The 19,873-nt window shown below is 39.0% G+C and overlaps 1 protein-coding gene across 2 annotated transcripts in view; it reads left to right on the top strand.

Annotated features, from left to right (window-relative positions):
• The window catches only part of slc22a21 (solute carrier family 22 member 21), a 58,725-nt gene that overhangs the window by 16,370 nt on the left and 22,482 nt on the right, over positions 1-19,873 (top strand). For both annotated transcript variants that reach the window (XM_059547436.1, XM_059547435.1), the window contains exons 3-5: positions 11,755-11,909; positions 12,530-12,701; positions 19,315-19,441. In XM_059547436.1, the coding sequence (XP_059403419.1) occupies positions 11,755-11,909; positions 12,530-12,701; positions 19,315-19,441 (454 nt within the window). The remainder of the gene's footprint in view (positions 1-11,754; positions 11,910-12,529; positions 12,702-19,314; positions 19,442-19,873) is intronic.

Here is a 19,873-nt window from a genome sequence, read left to right as displayed (position 1 = left end):
ACACTGGACACTGAATATTGCTGTATTGTTTTATTACAGTTTTCACCACAAATGTTAATGAGGAAGAGTGACAGTAAATTATCAACCTTACTACGACTCTGTTTTCATTGGCTACGGTTTAACTTGGTGTTTAGTCAGAGTTTCAACACATTGCACGAGAACACTACATGGAGCAATATCAGAAAGGAGTTTCTCAGAGAAAAATTGCAAAGAGTTTGAAGTTATCATCATCTACAGTGCATAATATCATCCAAAGATTCAGAGAATCTGGAACAATCTCTGTGTGTAAGGGTCATGGTCGGAAAACCATACTGGATGCCCATGATCTACGGGCTCTTAGACGGCACTGCATCACATACAGGAATGCTACTGTAATGGAAATGATCTATCTTTCTAAATGTATACATCGTTACAGTGAGAGAACAGCTCCCCTCAGTCAGCTCCTGCCTCAAGATGTAGAACGTAATTTGACTTAACAACATACTGCTGCTGTGGACACACTCAAGGGACATCTGAAAAGTCTGTATTACAGTATTGTGATGTTCACAAGCCAGTGACATTGTCTGCTGATGCTTCCCAGCACTGTCTGGATGCGGTCTGTCTTCAGTATGGCTGGCCTGTTGCATTCGCATCAAGATTTCTCACTGACACTGAAGCGCGCTATGCACAAATTGAGAAAGAACTCTTGTGACTAGTCTTTGTCGGTGTAAAGTTCCATGGTTATATCTATAGTCAGTGACTGTGGAGACAGATCATCAGCCTCTTATAACCATCCTAAGAATGCCTCTGCACACAGCATCTGCACGCATCCAGCAGATGATGCTCAAACTTGAGTGCTATCATCTAAATGTGATCTATAAAAGAGGCCGCAAACTGTATGATGCGGATGCACTTTCACATGCACACCTCCCTTCCACAGACTCTCCTGAAGCCATTTAGGACTATGACGTGCTAGCACTGGAAGGGGTGTTGTCATCCAGAAGGATTGAGGAACTAAAGCAAACCACACAGGCAGATGCTCTCTGCAAATGCCTCATGGACACCATACTCACTGGCTGGCCTGACTCATATAAGGACTTTCCACATGACATCTGTCCGTTTTCTACCGAATGAGGGATGAATTGACAGTGGATGATGACTTGATTCTGCATGGTCAGAGGTATATAATCCTTCACTCTCTCCAGAAACACTACTTAACACAGCTTCATCAAGGTCACCCTGGCCTTCATTTCACTAAGCGAAGTGCACATGAAACCATGTTTTGGCCTGCAATGTACAGTGACATTGAAAGAGAAGTCCAGATGTGCCCCATGCAATGCTTTAAAGCAAAACCAGAACCTTTGCAACTACACCAGATACCAGACAGTCCATGGTCCATCACAGCAGCTAACATATTTGAGTGGTCAGGCAAGCATTACCTAGTTTTGTTGTGTGCACGTGATGGCTCTGATGTCTATGCAGCTTTACTTAACCTGCGCAACACCTCTAGGGATGGTTTGCTTTCTCCAGCAAGCAAAGTCTACTGTCTCGACGCACCAGGTCCCTGATCCCTATGGTACCATCCCAGCTCACACAGAGAGCTGAGTCTAATGTTCATGCAGCTTTGTTTGCACTCAGACAAAAAAGGAAAGAAAAGCCATGACAAAACCGCCAGACGCCTTTCGCCTCTGGAACCATCCATTAATGTATTTTTTTTTTCAATAAAGATTTTTAAATAAATAAAAGCGATATAATATATACACATTACAATATATTTTTTAAGTTGTGATCAAATTAAATACAAATTCATCGGTTTTAAAAATATTTTATGACACCCATATACAGCACTCGCCTAAGAAAAAGCAGGTTTATGCATATTAAATGCATTATGCTAACACATGCTAATTTTGAGCTGGGAGCCAATTTAAGTTCATATGGATATAAGAACGTTTTTCAAGAGACAAAAATTAATGCAGCGCAGATCTGAACAACAACCCTTACCCATCCAATACAAGTGTAAAAATATCAAAGAAAACTTAGAAGAGATCCTGGTTTTATTGCAAATGGAGTACGTGACAGGAAGAATATTTTAGCAAAGTTACAGAAACACGCAAACTGAGTACCACATCGTCACTGTACAGAGCAATGGCACTTCTTTGAGCAAACCAAAGCTATTGGTTCAGACGCTGCACAGTTAAGTGAATTTCACTGGACCACAGTGCAGGGCAATAGGGAATATGCAGCATCCATTGTTGACATATTGCTCCATTTAGGAAAACAAGGACTTGCACTGAGAGGGCACAATGAGAGAGACACTTCTGCAAATCATGGGAACCTTTTTGGAACTGTGTGACTGGTATGTCAGGCGTGACAAGGTTTTCTGTACTCAATTAAATGCCCCGTTCAATCTAACGAGCCCTGACACACAAAATTAATTTTTAGAAATAGTTGCTTGTTTAGTCAAAGACAAGATAGTATGGGATTTTTTTCTGTTCTAGTGGACGAAGCATGCATTTTTAAAGAGGAACAAATGGCCGTGTGTGTGAGGTACACAGAGAAGTTGGAGATAAAGGAAATATTTCTAGGATTCGTTGACCGTTCTGAAAGAGCAGATACTACTGGAATTTATGGAGACGTAAAGCGCTTTCTGGATGCATGTGGAACATACACTGTACCCATCGTTGCACAAAGTTATGATGGAGTGGCTGTCATGTCCGGCCATATAAACGGAGTTAAGCAGAAACCGTGTCAGGACCATCCATCTGCAGTTTACATGCACTGCATGGCCCACAAATTGAATTTGTTTTGGTCAAGTCAAGTCACCTTTACTTATATAGCACTTTAACAAAAAAGATGGCGTCAAAGCAACTGATCAACATGAATTTGGAAAACAGTTTGTCAATAATGCAAAATGACAGTTAAAGGCAGTTCATCATTGAATTAAGTGATGTCATTCTCTCAGTTCAGTTTAAATACCTCTAGTTTTGTTTTCCTCCAGCTGCGCTCCATTTTTTTCCATTTAGGGTGCGAGTGTGCTCATTATACCATGGTGTCAGACTGTTTTCCTTAACCTTCCTTAAACATAAAGGAGCAACTGTATTTAAAATGCTAGAAAAGAGAGAGTCCATAGTTTCTCTTACATCATCAAGTTGTTCTGAGGTTTTGGATATGCTAAGGAATTTGGATACATCAGAAAGATTACTTACAAAACGGTCTTTTATGGTAGAAGTGATGGTTCTTCCATACTTGTAACAAGAAGTAGAATTGACAGTTTAAGCTATATGAAGTTAGCACAAAGCTAAATAATGATCTGAGATATCATCGCTTAGCTGCATAATTTCAACACCATCAACATCAATTCCATGTGAAAGTATTAAATCTAAAGTATGATTTTGACAATGAGTAGGTCCTGAAACGTGTTGTCTAACCCCAATAGAGTTCAGAATGTCTATAAATGCTGATCCCAATGCATCTTTTTCATTGTCAACATGGATATTAAAATCACCCACAAATAAAAATGTATCTGCAGCCAGCACTAACTCGGTTGTAAAATCAGCAAACTCTTTAATAAAGTCTGTATGGTGCCCTGGTGGCCTGTATACAGCATCTCATCACCATGGTAAGCAGGGAGGGGACCAGAGCATATTACAGTGTCTGACATCATGCTTGCAAGTTCACACACCTCTTTAATATTACTTTTAGTGTTCTCCGACTGGCGAAGTCGAACATCATTAGCGCCAGCGTGAATAACAATCTTAGTGCATTTACATTTAGCATTAGCCAGTACTTTTAAATTTCCCAAGATGTCAGGCGCTCTGGCTCCCGGTAATCATTTGACTATGGTGGCTGGTGTCTCTATATTCACGTTCCATACAATAGAACCACCAATAACTAGAGCACTTTCATCAGGTTTCTCAGTGGGTGCATCACTGAGTGGGGAGAACCTGTTTAATGTTTTGATCGGAACAGAAGAGCGGTGTTTTGACCCACGACTACGCTGCCTCACCGTCACCCAGTTGCCCTGCTGCAAGGGCTCTGTTTCCGGAACCGAACAATGCACAGGAATCCCTGAGCTAGACGCATCCAAAGCCGTATCTAGAGCCCTAACATTCTTACTGTCCTTAAGTTTAGATGCGTGTCTCTAATTCTGAAATCTTCTCTGTCAGCCTAACTATTTCAAAAAATATTTTTAAAGATCCTTGTGACGCATACTATATTCACACACACATATTACCCAAAACTGTGTTAAATACTTAATTTTAGAATACTGATTTAAAGAATACTGACGTATATAAACACAGTAAAGCAGAGAACACAAAGAGCTCGCCAACTTTACATCAGTACAAAAAAACAAAAAAACAGACACTCACACAAAAAAACTTTTTACAATCACACAGGACAATACAATATGAATTGTGATGTTAAAATTAAACCGTGGTTCAGAACAATACGAACAAATCATGGAAAGATAAAAAGAAAACATTTTAATTCTGCTACAACTTAGACTTAAGCAAATTTTTGTTTGATCTGGTTTCAGAGTTGCACTACAGCAGTGAAAAATGCTTTAGACAGTACATGTCTTCACAATGGAGTAATGTGGTGTTAAATGTGGAACAGTAACAAACACTATTCAACATAGACTAGAACCCAAAACTCTAATGTAACTGTGTGCTAGTTTCACATTATGTAGATTATCTCAATAATGAAATCTCAGCTCACTTGCTTTTTCTGGCTAACAGCTGAAATGTGGACTGATGCTAAACCCGCTTTTCAGGCCTCAAGGTTTGGTGAAATATATGTTATAAAATTTTAAAAGATGATAAACTATATCAGATGTTCTTAAAAATGTAAACGTCGGACATGACAACTTTGTAAACACGTAATAACTAATATTTTAAGCTATTAACACAAGCCAGTTGAGGTAGAAAGAACATGGCCAAACATAACACCTTTTCAGAACCATATAGAAAGTGTGATGGGTAGTGTTCTTGGTGAACTCTTTAATTCTATGTTTCAGTTTTCAATTTGTAGAAGCTTTATTGACATGGAAAATATGTTGCACATACGTATTTCCAGAGCATTCCAGTATTGTTGAAAACAATCAAAACCGTGATGGCTTAGCTATCGATGTTGAGCCTATAGATCAAGCAGAACTGAACCGTTTATAGGCTTGAGATGGTCACGTGTCTGGATATCCTCCCACCACCAAATAAACCACATTACCATTAACAAACATACTAAAACATTATACTGGACACAGACTACATCACAGGAGGAAAACAGACAGGGGGAGAAGCTTTGGTCTCTGGTGTCTAGAAGCCAATTCACCAAAGGTGTTGACCTAAAACACAAACATGAAAGCCAAAGGCCCAGACAACCTACTTTTCAGAGGTGGATGTAGACGGGGAGCATGTGGCCTGTAGGTGTCTAGGTATTAACATATACCGTATCAATCAAACAAACATTGATCCTGTCAAGGCGTCAATACAGTCACTTTTCACAACTCCACAGAAACCCCCACAGCTCTGGTTACAGATACAACCATCATATATCCAGTAATTCTAGTAAGCTTAAGAACAGATTAAAAAAAAAACACACTAAGATCATCTAAGGAGGAGCTGTTTGGACCAGGACAATAAATTAAACAATAAAAGGGATTTATACAACCAACTTAAATCACTTGCAATTCAAATGAGTGGGGGGGGGGGGGGGGGGCAACATTTACCATCCGGCTAAATAAAAAAGGTTCTAAACACAGCAGCAAGTCCTCCACCATGGCCTGAAAGTCAAGGCAGACTAATAAATATATAATCCTTTGGGTAAATTCCCTTTAGGGGAGCATTTTCCATAGTTCTGCCAAGTTTCAGTCATAAACAAAAAAAATCCAGCTCCTTCCACTGTAAAACCTGACAACTCACGTAACTCAAACGATTTGAGTAAACAGATTGCCTTGGCTTGAACCGTTTAAGTTTTAAAACTGCAATTAAGTAAGTGAGTGCTGAATGAGCATTAGTGATGAACAGCTGCTGTTAACAAACAGAATAACTGAAGAAAAGAGAAACACAAAAACTACAACTGACTTCAGCCACAGCCTTAGATGAAATCAACTGAAATAAAATACATGAAATCTCTCAAGATCTGATTAAACAACCCCACAAACAGAATCACCAGCTCCACTTATAAAAAGATTTACCTTATTTCTGTTAGACACCTACAGAATTTCTTATTGAGAATTATCAAATTTTTAGTTGTTGTTTTATTGTTTCATTTGAAGGAACCATGTCAGAGATCTGTGTTTGCTTTAGTTAGGCTCTTGACCCTTGACTTCTGTCTTAATGTTTTGTTTTTTCCTCTGGCTGTTGTAACCAGGTGTTCCTGAAACATTTGTTATAATTTAAAAGTCCAGAGAAAATATCATCAGATGTTGGTTGTTATACAGTTTATTGATGATGACAATTATTAAACTGTTCAGAGTGTAATCTCTGATTAAATAAGTGTTGTTTAATAAGATGGACTGATTATAATAAAAGTGATTCTAAAAGCCAGTTGTTCTGTGATAAGTTATTAATATAAAAGGACTCCTCAAACAGTTGTCCAAAACTCATATTTGGCTCCCAGCATGCACTGATGCATTTTTATATGGTCACCATTGTTGAGGTTTATATGCTTATTATTGATGTCTGTGTGTGTGACTGGTTACCACTGTATAAGATGGGCGTATGTACATCAGTGTGCACAGTATTAATACATCTATTTAATCAGGGATTAGATGCTGGACAGAACTATAATGGATAATTGTCATTGCTAATATACAGTGTAACAACCAATACTTGATGATATTATCTGGGCTTTTTAGTTATAACAAATGTGTTTGAGGTATTTTTTATTTTTACATTTTTAAAATAAACAGTTTGAGTTAACCTCACTTGTTCAATTCAATTCAAGTTTATTTGTATAGCGCTTTTTACAATACAAATCGTTACAAAGCAACTTTACAGAAAATTATGTTTCTACAATATTTAGTAGTAGCTTATAAGTGGTGACTGTCAGTTTGTGCACGTATGACAGGATTTTTTGAAAAATGAGTGGTTCTTGTCAAAAACTTGTCAGGTTTTACAATGAGGCTGTGTCTGCAGTCAGTTATCATCCTTGTCTCCCTTTCCTTCAGTGATAGTAATGACTGCAAGGCTCCAGTATCTCTGAGGATACTTACAGGAACACCACTTTCTTGCCCTGGTAGAGAGCATAATCTGTTACATAATCACAATCTCCTGAGTCTCTCGACTCCAAAGATTGAAACTCAAAACACTCATCACTTTTTTGTACAGGAAAATAGCATGCAGCAGTCAATCCAACTGGCTTGGTTGATTTCGCTTTTTTACCAAGAACAAAACACTCAGATATCTTATGCCCTGGTTTCTTACAATAAAAGCTGATGATATTTGCCTTGGAAAAAACGGCACTAAGCTTGCTAGAGGAGGTTGGAACAGAGTCAGATCCTGCTACAACAGGTTTACTATGACCCTGATAATTTCTTCTTAAGTCACGGTTTCCGTATAACCCTTTATGGGTTAAAGCAAACTCATCAGCCATTACAGCTGCATCAAACATTTTGGAAAACTTTTGTTCATTTAAGTAGCCAGAACTGCTGGGACACAATTTTTAAACTCCTCTAAGAGAATCAAGTCCCTAAGCTGCTCTTTAGTCTCAACTTGCTTGGAAGCACTCTACCTAACAAACATGTTCTCCTTTTCCCAAGCAAACTCTACAAACGTCTACCTGTCGCTTTTGCTGTAATTTCGTTGTCGATATGCTTCAGGTACTAGCTCATAAGCATGAATGATATAAGTTTTAACTGTATCATACACAGCACTCTGTTCTAAACTAAGTGATGAATAAACCTCTTGATCCTTACCTGTAAGCACACACTGTAAAAGCAACGTTCAAACGTCTTTTAACCACTTCAATGATGTAGCGACTCTCTCATGTAGAGAAAGGAGGAACCATTTTAATATGCTTACCAATATCAAAAACTTGCTCTATCCTTTGAGAAGACTCAGAGGGTACCACAAAAGGTGAAAGAGGTGGCTGCCTGCCAAAGAGGTGTCCTGCCTGCCAAATCCAACTCCATTTTTTTAAGGACAACAGCACGCTCACGCTCTCTTTCCTGTCCCTCAAGTTTCCTCAGCTCTAGTTCGCTTTCCAACTCCTTTTCTTTCAAAGCTTTCCTATCATGTTCTAGATGACACTTCACTACCTCCGGGTCTAACTCTTTTTCTCGTAACACCATCTCTTTTAGCTTTACTTTACTGTCAACAATACCTGGATCCTGTAATTTTGCAACTAAAACTCCCCTTTCCTCTAAAGTGCCCTTCAAACTTATTATGATAGACTCCTCAAGTTTTGTATCACTGCTACTGAGCTCTATATTATAATGAGCAGCAATCAGCTGCTCTTTGGTGCACTTCTCAAGTGTTTCCTCCGAAAGGTTCTTTCAGAAATAATTCCACATTGGAAGTCATGGCTAAAATCTCTAATCTTTCAAACCAGTAGCCACTTTAGGAGTTCACACTTATCTCCACCATATCCTTCAAATATACTACATAAAAAAAGGATTTAATTTACCCACAATGCCATTTCCACAAAGCTACTCAAAGGTAATTTAATCTACACCAGTTAACACATCATAATCTCCTCCATGGAGTACTAATTGAAAAGTTTTACAAAAACCCTCTCCACAGGTAACATGTTAACAATTTAGTACTCTTACCAAAAAGAGACTAATTCATAAGTCACACAATCATACCTGAACTGCTGACAACATTCAACAACATATTTACCACAAAACTTGTTACCTGATATATTGACATGCCTACGTACTTTAATTAATGGTGTAAAATTACTTACCAATTTGAAGAAGGTGGGGATGAAAAAAATGCTCTCTCAAACAAAAATGTTTCACAAGCTCCCAACATTAGTCATTGATTCTAAATACCACACCAATTGGCATGGATATATTAGAGAACAACTCCGGAAATACTATACACACGAAAAACTAACCTCTCTAATCTTCAAAGGGTTACCAGGCTCTGGGCCACTTTAAACGCTGAACTTCATTACACCTGGTAAATACAAGGCCATGAATAGCGTACCCCCAATAGAGATTGGAAAGTGCAAGTACTTCTGTCATTTAAGTGGGTAGAACAAAAGTCATCATAATAATTATTTGAGAATTGGCTTACTAGTCATATGGAGCGAAGTGTCCTGGAGATGTTGTCAGAGAGAAGTTCTGCTCTGACTCTGCTTGGGTGCAGGCTGGTAGCGCGAAAAAGCCTAGAAGGCCCCCAGAAAAGATTCCAATTATTAACAAATAGCAGTTTCTGTTCTTTACATCATGACAATAACCATTCATTTAAAGCAACAAGTGTACTGAACCTTTTGTGTCCTCATCGATACATGGGGAGTGGTCCTGACACGATGATCGTTGTTGTCCTAACAACAACAAAAGAGAATTTTGCATTTGATGACCCCTTTCATAATAATAAAAATAAATCCTTGTGTGTGGAAGCACAGTTGGCAATAAAGCTCTTTCTTATTGTGCATATCTTGGACTATATACAGGAAGTGAGCAAAAAGCACTCCCATTATAATCACTGAATCTGTCAGAAAGCATTATAATAATACAAACCCGATTCCAAAAAACACTGTACAAATTGTGAATAAAAACCGAATGCAATGATGTGGAAGTGTAAAATTTCAATATTTTATTCAGGACACAACATAGATGACATATCAAATGTTTAAACTCAGAAGATGTATCATTTTAACGGAATAATAAGTTGATTTTTAATTTCATGGCATCAACACATCTCAAAAAAGACAAGGCTATGTCTATGTGTGTGGCATCCCCTCTTCTTTTTATAACAGTCTGAAAACGTCTGGGGACGGAGGAGACAAGTTGCTCAAGTTTAGGAATAGGAATGTTGTCCCATTCTTGTCTAATACAGGCTTTTAGTTGCTCAACTGTCTTAGGTCTTCTTTGTCGCATCTTAGAAAATGTTTCACCCATAGAAAATGTTTTCTATGGGTGAAAGATCTGGACTGCAGACTGGCCATTTCAGTAACCGGATCTTTCTTCTACGCAGCCATGATGTTGTAATTGATGCAGTATGTGGTCTGGCATTGTCATGTTGGAAAATGCAAGGTCTTCCCTGAAAGAGACGAGGTGATGGGAGCATATGTTGTTCTAGAACTTGGATATACCTTTCAGCATTGATGGTGCCTTTCCAGATGTGTAAGCTGCCCATGCCACACGCACACACGCTGGATTGTGTTTAACGACAATGTTTTCTGGAAGTATTCCTGAGCCCATGTTGTGATTTCCATTACAGTAGCATTCCTGTATGTGATGCAGTGCCGTCTAAGGGCCCGAAGTTCACGGCATCCAGTATGGTTTTCCGGCCTTGACCCTTACACACAGAGATTGTTCCAGATTCTCTGAATCTTTGGATGATATTATGCACCGTAGATGATGATAACTTCACACTCTTTGCAGTTTTTCTCTGAGAAACCCTTTCTGATATTGCTCCACTATTTTTTGCCGCAGCATTGGGGGAATTGGTGATCCTCTGCCCATCTTGACTTCTGAGAGACACTTCCACTCTGAGAGGCACTTTTTATACCCAGTCATGTTGCCAATTGACCTAATAAGTTGCAAATTGGTCCTCCAGCTGTTCCTTATGTGTACATTTAACTTTTCCGGCCTCTTAATTGCTACCTGTCCTAACTTTTTTGGAATGTGTAGTTCTCATGAAATCCAAAATGAGCCAATATTTGGGATGACATTTCAAAATGTCTCACTTTCAACATTTGATATGTTATCTACATTCCATTGTGAATAAAATATAAGTTTATGAGATTTGTAAATTATTCCATTCCTTTTTTACTCACAATTTGTACAGTGTCCCAACTTTTTTGGAATCGGGTTTGTAATTATAATTTTAAAAAAGTCCATGCTTCTCAATGAATTAATTTTTCAGTGTTGTTTTTACACTTTTACGCTCTGAGGATTTAATTTCAGTACCTAACAGCTGTAAAGCTCATACAACCCTCATGGAGTCTGTTTGTTCAGAAACATGCACACCAGTCGCCTGCTGGAGGTCATTCTGTAGGGTTCTGGCAGCGCTCCTCCTGTTCCTTCTCACACAAAGGAGCAGATACTGGTGCAGTCTGGTTCTCCTTGAGTAATGGCCCATCTCCCGGTTTCTTCTCATGCTCTTCAGACTGTGCTGGGAGACAACACCAAACCTCCTTTTGATGGCACAATTGGACGTGCCATTCTTCAGGAGCTGGACTACCTGTGCACCCTGATTGGGCTGCAGGTTTTGCCTCATGTACTGGGAGTAGCCACAAAGAGCTTGACAAAACACAAAACTAGAGACAAATCAGTGGGGAAGGGTTAGGAGAGAGCGAATGTCTGCAGAACCATTGCCGTTGTGGCGATTGTCCTGCTGTTGACTCTCAAGTGCACCTGTTTTCACTTTCATTCATTCACTTTCATTTTCCCTCACCAAGGGAGGAGAAACTGATTCAAAATCACTTATGATTCCTAACTAGACAGACTGATATCCCTGATGTTTAAATGACCTGGTGTTATACTGTGAAATACTGTGAGTGTTCCCTTCATTTTATTTAATTTTTTTATTATCATTATTTTTTTAGCAGAGAAACTCTAGTCACCTAATTTAATTAAACTTGTTTCTTCTTGGTTTTCAGGTTTGGTAGGAAAAAAGTGCTGTTTGTTACCATGGGGATTCAGACGGTATTCACCTTTATTCAAGTCTTCTCCCCATCTTGGCTGATTTTTTGTTTGTTGTTTTTCATTGTTGGAATGGGCCAAATATCCAACTATGTGGCAGCATTTGTCTTAGGTAAAGACTTTTGTTGTGATTTGATTTTTAGTGTATAGTTTGTATTAATACTTTATTTTGTTATGGTTTCAGTCTTAAACAGTGTATTATTGATAATTATGAAAGCTTGTTCCTGGGACCAGATAAGAAAAATGAAAAAGGTAACAGACTTTTAATCGCACAATTTTGACTTTCTGAGTTTACATCTCGACCTTTTTTCCTCAATTTACACCTGACAAATCTTTTTATTATTATTTATTTATTTATTTATTTATTATTTTTTAATCTTGCAATTCTGGCTTTTTTCAGAATTGTGAGTTTATACGTAGAAATTATATTTATATAATGTAGCAAATTTCTCAGAATTTCTCAGAAAAAGTTAGAATTGTAAGATGAAAAGTGTCAATTACCATTTTTTCTATTTTCTCTTTTATATACATGAGCTTCCATATGTTGAGCCAAACCATTTATACATTTATAAGATGTGTTATACTTATACATTTTTAGGTTATGTTTAAAATTACACATTAAATGCATGTTTTTGATTTAGAATCTATATTAAATGTATTCTCTGAAAATAATTCAGACTGTAGATCCTGGATTAACCCCCCCTTCCCTCAAAAAAAAATCTCTTCTCTTAGGAATGGAAATATTGAGCCCATCCATTCGTGACATTTACTCCACTCTTGGCGTGTGTCTTTTCTTTTCAATCGGGTACATGATGCTTCCATTGGCTGCCTACTTCTTGCGAGACTGGAGAATGCTGCTATTGGCCTTCACCATTCCTGGTTTCTTCTGCATCCTGCTTTGGTGGTAGGTGTTTGCTTTGGGCCAGATATTATTTAATAATACACCAGACATGGTGACCAGAATATTGACAAGATTATTAGCTCAAATGTACATTTAAGTAAGACAGCTTAGACAGGTTATACTTATAAATGATTACAAACATTATGGAATAATGAACACATTACTGTAACAGCAATTTATGTGATTAAACTGGTTGATGTGGTCTGAAATAGATTTTTGGGGGAATTTATTGCATTCTCATAGAAGGCCCATAGAATGCATATTGCCTAATCTGCTAATAAAAATAAATAAATAAAATGTTAACAGTTTTGCATCATTTGCAGGAGCAAAATATTAAGCATATTTGCAGCAGTATGAGTTCCTCAAAACTTGCCCTCGAGGGCCAATGCGCCCCATCTAAAAAAATCTAAACAGGGTTTCTCAAAACTTTCCCTGGAGGGCCAATGCGCTGCAGAGTTTGCCTCCAACCCTAATCAAAGTCACCTTCCTGTGATTTTCGAATGATCCCAAATATCAAAAACAAAATCAAACTCAGGTGTGTTTGATTAAGGTTAGAGCTAAACTGTGCAGGAAAGTGGATCTCGTAGTCCAGATTTGAGAATGCCTGGTCTAGACTCTAGAGCAGGCATGGGCAAACTTGGTCCTGGAGGGCCGGTGTCCCTGCAGAGTTTAGCTCCAACCCTGATAAAACACACCTGCCTGTAGCCTTCTAGCAGAGGTAGGACTTTAAAGTCGCACGCAAGCCTTCAAGTCATATCTTAAGTCCTCAAAGTGTTAATGAGTTCTGTTAATGTTGTGCTCTTGAACCTTGACTTTCGTTGTGCCTTTTCTCTTTGTGACAATAAATGTGGTGTTGCAAAGCAGAGAGGAGATGTTTGCTGTTTTTATGCGATGAGCCTGTCATCATGAGCTGGCCTGATTACAATCAAAATAAACATTTTTGCCACAGTCAGGACTTGACTTTCTGATATCAGACTCTTATTAGACTCTTATCTTGAATAAAGTGTAATACTTAAAGATTGTTAAGTACATTAATGATATTTGCTTTGTTCTGTTCTGTTAACCCAAGGGGGATTATTTTTGTTGTTCTCCCTGCTCATTCATGACAGGCTACATGGATGGGCAGGGAGTTTTAGCCCAGAACAGAACCATACCACCAAACCAAACTTCATGCTAAGTATCGATCATTTTGACAATAGTGAAACTTATTCATGTAGTGAATTTCAAATGAGGAACATCACAAGATATGTATCATGACAGGCAAAATGTAAGAGCCTTTCAGAGCCATTTTATCATTCATATTGTATTATTTGATTTTAACAGCTCATTTTCATCATTGTTACGACCGCTAGGGGTCAGCCGTAACAGGAAAAGGAAGGCAAGGGCTTCTTTTTCTATAGTACTGTAGTTAATCTGATGTTTGTGGAACTTTTTCGAAAAGAAACTTATTGGGTGATTCAAACCAGCTGCATCCGTTTGAAGAAAGACGGCACCAGCACCGGTACCACTAGCGTCCACTTACATCAAGAATGGCTTTTCAAAACGGGGCAGCGAGCACAGGGGCACTACAAAGCAAAGTTTTCAAGACTTCAAAGGTGGACTGACATTCCGAAGACCACTTATATGAGACTGCTTTACGTAATAGTCCAGTGAGAGGACTGTCAACATCTGAAAAATTCTTACAAAAACATCTGTAGTAGCCAGTCATTCCAAGAAATCGACGGAGCTCTTGACCATTCCCAACCTCCTTTACCAAGTATGTGAGAGTAGCACAACCAAATTCACAATTCAAGGTTAGGTTAGCATTTCTCAAGCGTTTGAAGACATCATCCAAAGTTTTGAGATGGTCTTTCCAAGTATCAGCATAGCACACCACATCATCCAAGTAAGCCTCACAATTTGACACATCAGACAACACTATGGACATTAGTCGCTGAAAGTTAGCTCCAGCATTTCGAAGGCCAAAAGCCATAACACGGTACTGCAAAAATACGTCAGGTGTGGCAAAAGCAGAAATCTCACACGCTTTCTTTGTGAGTGGCACCTGCCAATATCCTTTTAGCAGATCTTAGCAGTCATGAATTTAGCGTTACCTACCCGATCAACACAATCTTCCATACAAGGAAGCAGAAAAGAGTCAGCTTTAGTTAAAGTGTTAACTTTACGGTAGTCAGTACAAAACCCATCTGGCTTAGGGACAAGTAGACATGGTGAACACCAGGGACTGGCACTAGGAACTGCTAAATTGTGTTCTAGCAAGTACTGGGTTTCCTGCTTCATTAGTTCTCTTTTAACTGGGTTTACACGATAGGCATTCTGTTTAACTGGGGCATGTGAACCAACATCTATATCATGTTCTATTACGTGGGTAGTTGAAGGGAAGTCATTAAACAAAGTCGTGTACTTATTAAGAAGACTGGCAATATCCGCCTGGGCAGACACAGGCAAATGGGACAACTTTTCAGACAAATTCAACAAAGCCTCAGAATTTGGCAAACGAACTGACAAGAATGATGCACTATTCATTTTCAAATCATCACTTTCGGGTGAATAATCCGACAGTGACACAGTAACTGGTACAACTGTAAAAACAGGCATACTAACTTCAGAATCAGAACGTGACAAATATGCTTTAAGCATATTAATGTGGCAGACTCGTGACTTCCTTCTTTGGTCAGGGGTATCAACTACATATTCAGTGTCTCCTAGCTTCTCCTTGATGCGGTAAGGACCAGTGAACTTAGCTTGGAGTGCTGAACCTTGCACTGGAAGTAAGATAAGAACTTTATCGCCAGTCTGAAATGATTGCGATACAGCCTTCTGGTCATAGTGAGATTTCATTTGGCTTTGCACAGAACTGAGTGATTGTTTTGCCAACTTCTACACCGTATGCAAGCGTTCGCGGAACGCACTGACATAATCCAATACATTGGTAGTTGAAGACAAACGGCTAGATGAAAGAATTTGCTCTTGCTAAATTTTCAATGGACCATGAACAGTGTGTCCAAAAATTAACTCAGAGGGACTAAATCCAAGTGATGCTTGACTGGTATTACGTACTGCAAATAACAAGAGCGGGATGTGTTCATCCCATTCTTTTTCATGTTCCACGCAAAAGGTTCGGAGTATCGACTTTAAGGTTTGATGAAAACGTTCTATAGCACCTTGTGACTGAGGGTGGTATGCAATGGACATTTGATGTTTGATGTTTAACTGTTTCATTACCTTTGAGGGAACGTAGCGGTATTGCCTCAGGAAACCTAGTTGACACACACATTAACGTTACTAGATAAGAATTTCCAGACTTGGTTTTGGGCAACGGTCCTACACAGTCAATCAGAATTCGCTCAAACGGTTCACCTAATACAGTAATTGGTTTCAATGGAGCTGGAGGAACCACCTTATTTGGTTTGCCCGCTGTTTGGCACGCATGACAGGATTTACTAAATTTGACTACATCTGACTTCATGGAAGGCCAAAAGAAATCTTCATCAAATGATCATAAGTTTTACGAATGCCAAAATGGCCAGAAAGCTCATGATCATGTGCAACACTCAGTACCTGCTCTCTGTAAGGTTTCGGGACAACAACTTGGAAAACAGTACTCCAATCATAGTTGGCATGACGTGGAGACCACTTATGCATCAATACATCATCCTCAAAGTAGTATGCAACAGGATGCTCTGACAAATCAGTCAGCTCAACAGCGGATTCAACACAATGATTTAAAGTTTTATCAGCACGTTGTGCCTCAATTAACATGGGTTTACCAATGGGTAAATCAAAACCTGGGAGTGCACACACCTCTACCTTATCAGTACTAACCTCCTTTGCATTAACAGCATCGTCAGCACACATAAATGAGTCAGACAGTATCCCTAAATTTGCGAGCTTGAGCTCAGGTCACAATGCAAGCGCCAAACACATCAGGAAACTCCTCCTGCAGAACATCACCCTCGTGCACAATAGGAGTATCTATTACCTCAGGTAGAAAAAAAACTTTATCACCTGCCAGATCATTACCAAGAATGAGCGACACATCTTTAACAGGTAACTGTGCTTGGACTACCAGTTTAACCTTCCCTGAAATGATCCCAGAGCGTAGAAACACTACTACTGTAAAGGAACTTTAACTACTGTGAGATCAATACCCTGTACCAGCACATTAGAACCACAGCTTGACTGTTCAGAGAATGGCAACACATTTTGTAGGATAAACGATTGGGCAGTACCAGTATCACGGAAGATACGAATATGATTCAACTCAATCTCCGTTTCACTCAATGATACTACACCATCACAAATGAAGGGTTCAAAAGTAGACTCAACCACTGAATTCAAAGACACATTTTGTTCAGATGAAAAAACCTTTCTTTCGATCAATGCAACACTTTTCGAAGGGTTTGCTTTTCTACTGACTTTGCGTTTCAAGGTGGGACAATTTGCGATGAGGTGCCCAACCTCATGACAATAAAAGCACTCACGGTTCTCATTACTGTCTGCACTCGAAATGTTCTTTGGTGCCACTGTGGCATCCTTAGAAGTACGAACTCGATCAGGGAAATTATGCTTTGTGGGTAAAAACTCTATTTTGTGCGTAAGTACAAATTCATCAGAAAAAACGGCAGCCTCAGAAAGAGATTAGACTTTCTGCTCATTTAAGTAGACCACAATTTTCTCTGGTAAACAACTCTTAAACTCCTCCAACAGTGATAACTCTTTAAGCTGTTCAAACATGTCTACCTTGTTCGCAGCGCACCACTTATCAAATAAATTTGCTTTGTCTCTCACAAATTCAACAAACGTTTGACTAGGGATTTTCACAAGACTGCGGAACTTTTGACAGTATGCTTCAGGAACTAGCTAATAAGCACGCAAAACGGAATTCTTCATTACATCATAATCCAAGCTCTGCTCAAGTGTTAATGCTGTGCAGACTTCTTGGGCTTTACCAATGAGTTTACATTGCAAGAATAGTGGCCAAACATTACGTGGCCATTTCAATGTGGCAGCGATTCGCTCAAACACAGTGAAATAAGTGTCAACCTCACTTTCTCGAAACAGTGGTACTAGTGCAATTTGGCGGCTAACATCAAATTCAGGTTGACTTACTTGTGGGCTGCGTCGAGGTGCAGGAATGGGACTTGGAGTGGAAGCACTGATGGTTGACGACACAGACATGCTCACAGTAGGCGCATCAGCAGTTGAGGGGTGAACAGGTGATTTGGTTTTGAGCTCAAGCTCCAATTCTTTGAGCTTGATTGCTCACTTAGTTTCAAGCTCAACTGTGCGAAAATGCAGCAGCTGACTTCGATATTGTTGCCTGCTCATCTCCAACTCTAACTCTTTTAGTTTGATTGCCAACCGAGGATCGCTCAGAAAAGGGAGATCGACGGGATCCATGCTGGCCATCTCCTCGGGTTTGGGATGCTCCGCCCCCTTACCCACGGAAATTGGCAACTGATCTGCAACACCCGCTTCACTCACCTCTGGCAAAACTCAATTTTCCACCAAATGCTTATAGATCACATCCCTGATCTCATGCTTCACTGCACCACGAGGAACTTTAATTTGATATAAATCAGCAACTGAAAACAGATCATCTTTGCGACAAATATCCAATTGTTCAGCAGTACGCTGAATTGCAAACTTTTCCAATTCAAATTTAGAGGACATACCGAATTCCCTCCCCCTTAAAGTGAAAACCACTAGCCAAACAAAAACAAAGCAAATTTCATGAGTTTGTTTTTCATGAACACGCGACCGCAAAACACCAATTAGTTTATGGGGAAAAACTCCTTTTTAAGACGAGCCCCCAATTTCTGTTACGACCGCTAGGGGTCAGCCGTAACAGGAAAAGGAAGAGAGGCTCAGAACCAGAGAGATGTTGAATAAACAGTAATTTATTTACAAGTTGGGGCTTAGCGTCAGGGGCAGACAAGACCAAAATAACAAACAAAAAAATCCTCTTTGTTAAACTTCTACACTTCCTAAGTCAAAATTAATGAAACCAAAAGAAATAAAATACAGTTTCAACTTACCTGACTCCCTAAACCAAAAACAATGTCAAAAGTGATATCAAAATAAAATGGCGTCTAACCCCCTATGTTCCTCAACTTAACAAAAACTAAGATTAACAAAATGTTTACAAGATATAGATACACGAGTTAACAGCACACAATTTACAATCAGAATCCAAAATCGTAGTCAATCAGGCTTAGGTCAAGTTAACTGGGAATATCACAGAATTTAGGCAAAGAAAAAACAATACAATATAATTATCACAGAACACAATCGCAATCTTATACACCAACTATCTCTCTGGTAAGACACTCAAAAATTCAAACAAACAACAATAACCAGGCAAACAGCAAACTATGGAGTCACACGCGATGGCACAATCATGGCCCGATTGAGTGTTTGGGGCAGTCCTTATATCTGGATCAGGTGAAGAGGAGAACCAATCGCAGCCTCCAATAAATTATCTCCAGGAACCGCCCATCTGAAACAAACATACACAGAGAACACAAGAGGGCAGAATGGAAACAACCAACAAATGACTTTGGCTCATAACAATCATTGAAGTTAATTATTTATCAGTAGTTGTTGTTTGTAGGTTTATTCCAGAGTCTCCGCGATGGCTGCTGTCTCAGGGGAGGGTCGAAGAGGCCGAGGCCATTTTGAGAAAGGCTGCCCAGATGAATAGGGTGAAGGTCCCTGATGTCATTTTCCCCCAAACTCAGGTGAAATACACATCTACTGTATCTGTGCTTCTCAAATGGCTCATGCTACTTTGAACAGTCTCATTTAGCTACTCATATGGTCAGCGACATAAGCTCTTGAACCTTTCTTATTTTCTGATTAACTCAAACTGATTGTCTAAATTGATTTACTAATAGAGGGGCCATACAAGGAATTCATTTTCTTAGTTTTTTAGTTAAAAGAGTTTAATGCACTATAAAAACATTGTTATTTAGGCTTGTTTTATCCATCTTACACTTGCTGCATATGCATATGTAGGAAACGATGTTAACAAGATTTAGTAACAATTTACTTTGCTGTATGGCATATCAGAAACCTAGCTTCAAGTAGAATTTTGCCACTGAACGTACAATATTTTTACGGCATGTCACAAATGCACTACATGCCTTTTCATCAGCACAGCTTTAATGAAA

This window comes from Carassius carassius, unplaced genomic scaffold, assembly GCF_963082965.1.
Source record: "Carassius carassius unplaced genomic scaffold, fCarCar2.1 SCAFFOLD_68, whole genome shotgun sequence".
In the NCBI taxonomy this organism is placed as follows: domain Eukaryota; kingdom Metazoa; phylum Chordata; class Actinopteri; order Cypriniformes; family Cyprinidae; genus Carassius; species Carassius carassius.
Note: the sequence above shows the minus strand (reverse complement) of the source record. Positions and strands in the feature narration are given on the sequence as shown.